Source organism: Pyrus communis, chromosome 11, assembly GCF_041283825.1.
Source record: "Pyrus communis isolate YQ-2024b chromosome 11, ASM4128382v1, whole genome shotgun sequence".
In the NCBI taxonomy this organism is placed as follows: domain Eukaryota; kingdom Viridiplantae; phylum Streptophyta; class Magnoliopsida; order Rosales; family Rosaceae; genus Pyrus; species Pyrus communis.
Window position 1 is genome coordinate 26,216,422 of NC_142575.1, and position 10,511 is coordinate 26,226,932.

The following is a 10,511-nucleotide window of genomic DNA, read 5'->3' on the forward strand; positions in this document are numbered from 1 at the left end:
CGTTGAGTAAATCATTTTACTAGAAGAAACATGTCGTGTTTAGTAAGGTTACTTCCTATATTGTCAATTGATTTTTTAGTGAAAATTTTAAATTTCTTCGTATCGCATACATGTGTTACATGCGACAATCTTAGCTTGTCCTCAGGAAAGGCGCACAAAAAATCACATGGATGCATAATACAGTAGTCGTATAGAGTGCAGGAATTCCCGAGCCCTTCATGAATCGGTTTTAGTCGTCTTCCTTCGTTCCTTCATTGCGTTATGAGTTATGTAGGCTACTTTGCAGAGCCGGCCCTGGCCCAATGCGAACATGGTGATGGTCCGGGACCTTAAAAAATTGGATGCACAAAAAACATTAAGACGGTAGATCCATTTACATTTTTGTAAGAATATAAATTTATAAAATTTGGTTAATTTGAAAGAAGTTTAACAAGAAGGGTTGGTTTCTTCTCAATAAAGAGAAGGTCTGGGTTCAAAACCATATCATTTTACTTTCCAATTTTTATGAATTTCTTTCCATAAGGGTATAAGCTTACAAAATTTGGTCAAATACCCAAGAAGTTTAACCAGAAGTATTGGTTTTTGCTATTTAAAATTATTGTGGAGGTCTTGCGTTCAAAATGCTATGTGTGTTTTTTTCTTTCCAATTTTTACAAATTTTTGTTTGGTTGTTAATTCTTTTTTACCTTCTATTCAATTATAACTACTAACTAGTAGCTATGTGAGTTGCAACTTTTTGACATTCATTCCAATTCAAGTCTAACCTTCAACAAAGAGTAATGCTAGGTAGACCAAATTGTTAGACTAAATTTGCAACTCATATAATGTGTCACTAATAGAAAATAAGCGTATTAATCAACACTTAAGTAATAATCCAATCATCAACAATCACACCATATGGTTTACAAAATTTGACTTAACAAGTTGGTCTCCCTAGCATTAGCCCTTAATATATAAATTAATATATGTATGTCTTTACTAGGTTTAATTTGGTGCTCATTCATTGCCTATATCAATTAAAGACTCCAAAATATGAATATTTTTTTTAGTTCCGTATTGACAAGGTTAGTAAATAAGAAAAACACCTCACGATTATATGAAAATAATTTAAAAGTTCAGATACAAGGGGAACAAAACTCATCATCCATGGGCAGGGTTTTTTTAGTTTCCTTCTCTCAATACAAATTAAATTAGTTTTTCCGTGTTTCTAAATTATTGAGTTTGAAAAGCTTTTCTAAGTATAATTTTCTTGAAATTTTACATGAGAAAACAAATAATTTTTCTTACAGGAAGTTAGAGCATATTTTTTGGCGTCGCCCAGAACCTCAAAAATCTCAGGACCGCCCTGCTACTTTGTTTGAAATTAATGGTTCATGCATGCTCAATATATACTTGAACAGATTTTCTTATTCGCTGGAGAGATTGTCGTTATAACCCCAGATATCACGTAGAGTGAAAATGGCACTGGTTGTTTTAATATTGAGTACATTGTTGCAGGTAGAAAATGACATTTATCCCCTGCAAACAAGAACTTTTCAATAAAAAAGGACTAGTTTAACTAGGATACTGGAGGATTTAAGGTTTATATACTATGTATGCCAAAACAACACAGCATAGATCTATATGATCAACGAGCCTCGAGCTGTGTAATGGTTAATCCATTAGATGACGGTTCATTGATTAGGGGAAACTCTCCGTCGAGTAAACCCTTTTCCGGAACAAACCCTGGTTCTTTAGGCTCAGGCAAGGTGCTTTCGCTGCATAGCATCTGAACGACAGATGACATGGTTGGCCGGTCCTCAGGCTGCTGTTGCACACACAAGAGACTGACGTGGATGCATCGCAGCACCTCTGATAGAGTGCATGAGTTCCCAAGCCCTTTATCAATCAGTTCTAGTGGCCTTCCTTCTTTCCACAATCTCCATGCCTAACACATGTTAAGCATTTTAATCAGTAATCAATTGTTTTAGCATGCAGAATGAAACGAAATTGTGCTTTAACATACTTTTGTAACTTACATTTCCGATAAGATTAAGCCGGTGGTTCAGATGATAGAATCCTTTACTTTTCTTTCCGCTGATTATCTCTAGCAGTAAAATACCGAAGCTAAAGACATCAGATTTTACAGAGAACTGCCCTTCGGTAGCATATTCAGGAGCCATGTAACCACTGTAGAGGAGATCATTGAAACAATTGAGCATGTTAAATGCAAACAAAAGGACACATAATGTATATTATGCGAAGAATGTGTCAAAAATACTTACTATGTTCCAACCACTCTGTTTGTATTTCCTTCAGTTTGATCCCCACCAAAAGTTTTAGCAAGACCAAAATCTGAGATTTTCGGGTTCATATCTCTATCGAGTAAAACATTACTTGGTTTGAGGTCTCTGTGTATAATCCTCAGTCTGGAGTCCTGATGAAGATAGAGAAGCCCCCTAGCAATCCCGCAGATAATTTGGAAGCGCTGAGGCCAATCCAACAACTTACTCCGTGTTTCATCTGGAAAATTGTAAATTTGAAGTCCCATAAACTATCAGAATTTCAAGGGATCAAACTAAAAATAAAGTCCAACAAGAAACAGAATTTTAAGGGAACACACCGAAAAGGAAGTAGTCCAAGCTTTTGTTGGGCATGTATTCATAAATCAGCAATTTCTCCTCTCCCTGAATGCAACAACCAAGAAGCTTCACAAGGTTTCGGTGTTGAAGTTTGGCAATCAGTATTACTTCATTTTTGAACTCCTTTATTCCTTGTCCAGAGCTTTTCGAAAGCCTCTTGACTGCAATTTCCTGTCCCTCTACTAATCTACCCTGAAGATTATTCACATTTTCCGAAAGATTGTTACTCCTTCAGGAATCAAGTGCTTCCTTAAATTACGTTTCATGTGCTAGCAGACCAAAAATTACCTTGTATACAGGTCCAAAACCACCTTCTCCAAGCTTATTGTTGATCGAAAAGTAATTAGTGGCACTCTCTATTGTTGTGAAGTCGAGCAATGGCAGCTCCAGGTCATCTTCCTTCTGTTCCTCAATGTCCTCACCTTATATAATCATTAAAAAGTAACAACAATAAGTGATAATAAACTAATGATTCTATAATTATATATCGAAAAAGACCTTTTGGGAATTTTCATCACTGGAGGTTAGAGCAGATAGTTTTACCTTTGAGATATTTCTTGCCTCTGAATCTTAGAATGTAACAATAGCCAACGAAGAGCATCCCAACAATTACAGCAAATGCAGACGCAGCTATCACTCCTATCTTCCATTTCTCGTCTTTCCCTCCTTTGTAGACGAATCGAGACATTATTAACATACGTAGTTGATCACCAGACAAAATTACACAATTAAGCTAAAAGGGACGTTAAATCCCTAATGATCAAATTGGACTAGTAAAGAGTAAACACACAATAGAGAAATTGTACTTGAGTTTATACCTAGTTCTGAAGCAGATATCCTGATGTATATATCTTCATCACCACCCGGGATTTGCTTAATATCAACAAGATCACCAAACCAGATGGCGCAACCGCTGCCTCCTCCTCTCACATCCAAGTTTGTATAAGCCGAACAAGAACAATTAGATAAGCATTTGGCCCTGCATTCATCGAGGTTCATGTTTTTATTTATCCAACTATGCGTAGTATCCGGCAATTTCAACCCGTGATACTTAGCAAACCCATCATTCTTGCAGTTCAACGGTTTTCCTCTCACGCAACCTCCTGAAAAATCGTTCAATTTCCACTTCTCAAGCGACGCAGGAACAAACCTCTCCAAACATTGACAAATTGGCGATGAACCAAGAACACAATTGCCATTGCCACCACAGTGGCCATAACTGTCACAAGGGTCTCTTGGAAACGATCCGTAGAGTGTCCAATTCTGTTCTGCCTGTGACCAAATCCACTGCTGGCGAAATGATATGGTTTGGTTCATAATCATCCGTCCAAGCAACGACTCGTTCACCATCTGAAATATCATGTAAACCTCATCCTCATTGGAGACAAAAGTGAAGTTCAAAGCCGGAAGCGCCTTAGGGGGTCTTCCACTGAACAAAACACCGTTCCATGGACCGCTTCTCAAGAACTCATTAGACCCTTTCCACATAACAGGCTCAGGATTGTTGTGCAGCACCATCTCCCATATAAAGTCCCCCGGAGAAGGGTCGTCCGGACTCTTCCATGCTGTTACACGCCGGTTAAGTCCGGTTTTCAGGTCCCACCCGAGCTTCATTCCCGGCAGTAAAGTATCAGAAGGGTAGTCAAAGCTTTGCCACAAGTAGATCCCTGAATTGGTATCCCTCTCGTCTCTCAGGACAAGATTGCCATTGTCCAACAGCTGCAGGACAGGACTCTGGCTGTTGGCTTGTTTCGACGAATTCGCAGACCAAATAACTGTCTGGTTGTTCTCGAGAAGGACGAGATGCCCTGTGGTGTTGATCATCAAACTGCCAGTGGAACCATTGATTGGAGACTGCCTATTTGCAACCCAAATAACGGTTTGGACTGTGATATTTTTGTACCAGATTCCCAAGTAACGAGACTTGGAGATGCCTGGACTGAAAAAACCAAGCTCGAATATTCCGCCGGGAGAAGAAACCAACGATTTGCCATCGCTGAGGGACTGAGATGCAGTGATGGTATCAGCAGCTGATGAAGTTTGGCTCACAGGGAAGAGCAAACAAATACTGAAAACCATGAAACAGAGGAGCTCCATTGAATACTAGATTACTGCTTTAAAAGTTCAAGTTTTGATAGTACTTGATGGAGGATTAGCAGGGCAAAGACTATGAACTAAACGGAGTTGACTTGGCTGTATCAGACATTGACTTGGGACGGCAGATTTTGTTTTTCCCTTTTTTCTTACGATAAAGATTTGGTACTGAAAATGCGGATGTACCGCCGATATTAACAAGTGAGCTTTTTTTAATCATGAGTTTCAATGTTTTGTTTTTATTTTTTTATAGATGCGGACGTGTTGTTTGTATTATTGGTAACTTAATTGTACGGTTATAGATGTATTGATGAGATGTATCGATGATATGATTGTCGATAGAAGACAAACATGTCGCCTATAGTATTGATAATTTAATTTAATCCTACGATGGCTATAGTCTATAGATGTATAAATGATATAATTATCAATATGTGGTCGATAAACTTGATTGCAAAATACAATAATAAAAAGGATATTTTAGTGGAAAGTTGAAAACTTTAATCAGACTTTCAACTTTCAACGAGAAACGTGGACTAAAACACACCCTTGAGGAAGAAGGCAGTGCTCTTGGTTTTGGTCAAGGTTTAACTTTACATCCTCACAGATCACAACAAACCCTATTGACAAGGTAAATCGAAGAAATCCCAAAAGGGGTTGGTTTGGGTTGGCAAATTGGCAATAACTTTCACGTACTAATTTTAGGAATAATATTACTTATTAGTGAGTACTTTATAAATTCATTTTTTGATTTGGCCAAATTAAAAAATGTCACATGTTTTTTATTTTTTTTAAACCCAAGAAAAATTAAATAATATGTCTATTATTTTTTTAAGGGGCATTAAGATATAGGTCCAAAAAATTGACGTACTATTACCTTTAGTCCAATTTTTTGAAATTTCTGATTTAAGTCCACTTAACTATTTTTTTAACCTATTTTACCCCTTGTTTTCAACTTTTGAATATTTAAACATCTGCAATCCACTAAACATTTAAAAAACGTTTTAATTATTTACCCTTTTAATAAAATAAAATATTTTTATCACAGATTAAGTTGCAAAAATATACAACCTAATTAAAAGGTACTAATACATAAATGTACATATACCTATAAGTAAGATATCAAACGAAGAAAATATATTTAATCAATAGGTAGATAAACGAACTGAAAGGTACAAATACACAATTTACCTACCTATAAGCAAGATAAATTACTATGTAATATAGGAAAACATATAGAAGCAATCTGTGATAGAGATAGATAATAGAAATAGAAAAATATAATCTACCTATAATAGAGGTAGGTTATATAACAAAATCTTGTGATACAGGTAGATTAATATCGGCCATGAAACCAATTAATTTGAGTAAAAATACAACTCAAATGAAGATCCAATTTTGACCATGAAATTAACTAATTTGAACACAACCAGCAATTTGATGAAAGAAGCCAACCAACCTCTATTCTTTGATCAAACAGAATCAAATTTCATATATAGTGGAAGCCTAAGAAGAGAAGAGGAAAACTGAACAACGATGAAGAAGAAAAAGATTCGCAAGGCAAATGATAAATCCTAACTAAGAAAAAGGTTTTAGATAACAAACCAAAAAGAAATAATAGATAAATGAAGAAGAAATGAAGAGGCGTATCCTGACTTGGAGATATATAGGAAGTAATTTTATTCCAACAATTATCCTATCATTAAGGGAATTTTATTCTTTAAACCTCAAATAGGTAAAACTTATCACCAATACTAATCCTAAAATCAAGGGATAATATTGATTACTTACAAGTAATTTTAGGAGTAAATTGGTATGAAAATGAAAAAAACTGACATGAAATATAATTGGACTTATCTCAAAAATGACTCACAAAATTGGATTCGTATCAAGTTTCCTCTTTTTTTAAACAATAAAACATGTGCTAAAATTAAAATACCATTAGACAAAATTAAAAAGTAAGTACTCACTAGTGAGTGCCCTAGTATCATCTATATCTCATGTAGCAGGTATAGTTTAGTTGGTTCCAAAGACGATCCTTAAATTATTAAATTAATAATTAAAATAGTTGACTTTGCGCTAATTCTATGAATCTTGATTATATCACAGCAGGAGTTACATGATTTGGCTTTGTTTTGAAATAAAATCTTGTTTAAGACATGTAAACGATTAGTTGTAAATAGAGTAAAATTATGAAACCAAGAGTCTAATTTCTTAGTCAACAAGCTTCTGGAAAAAAACACCGCTTGATGGGGTGCATATTCAATCATAATCCATCTAATTAGATGACAAATTTAATCACATCAGTTTGTTTTAACTTGAGTGAGCAAGTTCACCGAGGGAATATATTATTAAGGCTTCTTTGAACATCGAAACATTTTAAGCCAATGTGTCAAAACATATAGGCGTTTTGAAATAGACTCGTCGTTTTTAAGTTTTTTAGATTAAACATGTGTTTGTTTTAACAATTTGATTGTACATTATCTTAAAATGTTAGTGTCATGTGTATTTAAGAAAACTTGATATAAGTTCAATTTTTTTTAGCTAATATTAACAATAGTCCATTTAATTAAAATAGATACGATCCTTTGAACTTAGAATTATTTATTTTCACTAAATATATTTTAAATAGTCAGTAGTTTAGTGGTATTCTTCTTTACTTTGTAAGTGAGAGTCTTAGGTTTGATTTTAGATATTTTGTTTATGTAAAAAAAATGAATAGATGTTGAATAATGAATATCGTTGTGACTAGATGATCCAGACATTCAGTTTGTATACTTAATTTTATTTTATTGTAGTGTTGGAACTAAATTTGCGCACTGCCACGGACAGAGGGGCTGGGCAAATTGGGCTATATGTCAAAGACCAAACAATGGTGAAGTACTGGCTAAAGACTCTTAGACGGTCAAGTTAGTAAGTAATATGAGACTCAAGCAGTACGCAAGAAAATAATGTATGTGATAGTTGCGTTTCCAGATATGAACCCTAAATGAGTGTATTTACCTTAGTCGAGTGAGAGACATGTTAAGGTATGAAATCCATATTAAACTGGGTGAATCCAAGAGGATGTCTAGGATTAGATATTGTTTCCTCCTAAAAGTTTGATTACACGCGGCACAAGCCAATCCCTAGATTGTAAGAATCTCCAAGAATATAGGAAACATGTATGATCCCCAATCAGATCAAGGTTTCTGTGTCTTGCGGAATAAGACTTTGTCTACCTTCCAGAGCACAATTGAGCAACTCAAATCCTATCGGTAGTGTTCATATTTCGATCCATCTTACTCCTGCTCAAGAAAATCGTGGTCTCAAATGTAACATATCAAAATATATAATAGGTGTTGACTACTAATTAAAAATGTTTCAGGTACATGATGGTCACGCTACCAAAGACTATAACGATACAAACCATATGATTATCAATGTGTGTTCAATAAATTTAGAGTAATGTTATTCTTACCATAATTTTATACCACATTTCTTTACCATCTTAGATGATAGATGAGTTGGACAAGCTACATCATTTAATTTCAATATTTTTATTAATTAAAATACTTAAATAATCTTAGGTGGAAGAATGAGACTACTCATATACCATAATCATCATTTAATTAACAATCTTTTTATTAATTATTGATTAACATTTTGATTAAATGCTACTTAATTTAGATGATGTAGCTATCCAACTCATTTGCAATCTCAGATGTTAAAGAAATATAGTATAAAATTATGGTAAGAATAGCATTATTGATAAATTTAATTGCAAAATGCAGTTAACTGTAAAAAGACCTCTAGGGGGAAGTTGAAAGCTTTGACGAGGCTTTCAAATTGTAATGAGAAAAGTGGACTAAAACACAACGTCTTGGTTTTGATGAAGGTTTTACATTACATCGTCATAAGTCGCAAACGACCCTTTTCCAAAGGGGTTGGTTGGGGTTGGCAAATTGGCAATAACTGCCACTTGCGCATTTTAAGAAGATAATTCGAAGAAATCCAAAAGGAGTTGGTCGGGGTTGGTTTCGGTTGGAAAATTGGCAATAACTGCCATTTTTTTTTTTTTTTAAACAAACGATGTATTTAATCTCACGGGTTAGCAATAATGTGATTTAAATTCATCTTTGACAAGAATCAAACTTAAGACCTCTTACTTACAAGAGGAAATATCAATAGATCATAATACGAAGTGACTATTCATTTTAAGAATAATACTTTAGTAATCACTAATATATACTCTATATATTTATTTGTTAATTTGATTTAATAAAAAATATCAAGTGTTACTTTTTTTAATGTTTAAGAAAAATTAAATAATACGTCTTTTATTTTTAAAACAATAAAATATATGTTAAAATATTATTTGACAAATTTAAAAGGGAAAGAATTTAGTGAGTATCCAAATATTATAAATCTTTGATGATGTAGCCGGTGAAGTTTTTTTTTGTTTTTGTTTTGGACAAACGATATTATATACACTAAGAAGGGAGAGGGCTTAGCCTCACAATAGGCTAACAATAATGTGATTCAAATTCGTTTTTAGCGAAAATCAAACCTAAAACATTTTACTTACAAGTGTAGAGTAATACTACTAAACCGTAGTATTAAGTGACTTTAAGTAAAAGCGAGAATGAATGGTTGAAATGACGATGGTTTAAATTTTTAATAGTTGACTCTGTAAATCTTGATTTAATCACTAGGTTGTATGATTTTTCTTTGTTTTGAAATAAATATGTGAGAGGAATTTGTAACGATTCGTTCTAATTACAGTAAAATCATGAAAACCAAGAGTCAACCTTGCAACCAACCAAAATTCATTTGCCACTTAGTACTACGGTCTAGTGGGATTCTACTTCACTTGTAAGTGAGAGATTTTAAATACAATTCTCGTCAAAGGCGAATTTAAATCACATTATTACTAGTTTATTATGAGGCTAAGTTCATCCTCTGTCTTTCAATGTAGACAATATTGTTTGTTAAAAAAAAAAAAAAATTTGATCAAATAATATTTTAACACATGTTTTATTGTTTTAAAAGTCACTTAGTACTACGGTTTAGTGATATTCTTCTTTGCTTGTAAGTGAGACATCTTAGGTTCAACTCTCATCAAAGATGAATTTTAACTATATTATTGCTAGTATATTGTGAGGCTTAACATACTCCTCCACTTTTTAATGTAGATAATATCGTTTACTCAAAAAAAAAAAAAAAAAAATCTCTTAGTCAACGAGCTTCTAGAAAGAACACCGCTTAAATCTTTTAGTCAAATCTCTTAATCGCGTGCATATTCAATCACAATCCATCTAATTAGATGACAAATTTAATCACATCACTGGGTGACTATAATATTCAGGTCTCTTTGAACCTTGAAACATGTTAAGCTAATCTGTCAAAACATATCATTTAATATCTTACCATAAAGTCGCAGGTCACGGCCATTAAATATATGTGCATTTCTCCGTCTTATTATCCACCCGTTGACTGGAGGATTCCAACCCTCCATGAAGTATCTCTCTCGTTTTTCCAAAGGTCTGTTCTTGTTCGACTGGTGTTTGTTTTCGCCGCCGGCGGCTCCTGTTCCATCCTTTTGTGATTGGCTCTGAGGGAAATGAAATATTTTTGTAATATTTAGTTTTAAAATATGAATGAAAAATAAAAGTCAGTTTAATGTGAAAAGTTATGCATCAAAGGGTGGCGCAACGGAGCCGTCTCCTTTAGTGGTTTGTCTTTTAAAGGGTATTACTTAAGGGATATGTTATTAGCATTTCAAAAATCTCATTTTACACTCCTCATGTATTTTTC

At 34.0% G+C, this 10,511-nt stretch overlaps 1 protein-coding gene across 1 annotated transcript; it reads right to left on the bottom strand.

Moving 5' to 3' along the window:
* Window positions 1-1,389: 1,389 nt before the first annotated feature.
* LOC137742547 (G-type lectin S-receptor-like serine/threonine-protein kinase At4g27290) lies at window positions 1,390-4,935 on the bottom strand. Its single transcript, XM_068482450.2, has 7 exons — window positions 3,440-4,935; window positions 3,165-3,287; window positions 2,910-3,043; window positions 2,603-2,813; window positions 2,265-2,502; window positions 2,019-2,169; window positions 1,390-1,927 (listed from the first exon to the last, which is right to left on the bottom strand). The coding sequence occupies exons 1-7, from the start codon at window positions 4,716-4,718 to the stop codon at window positions 1,628-1,630; spliced, it is 2,436 nt and encodes an 811-aa protein (XP_068338551.2). The 5' UTR covers window positions 4,719-4,935; the 3' UTR covers window positions 1,390-1,627.
* Window positions 4,936-10,511: the final 5,576 nt, after the last annotated feature.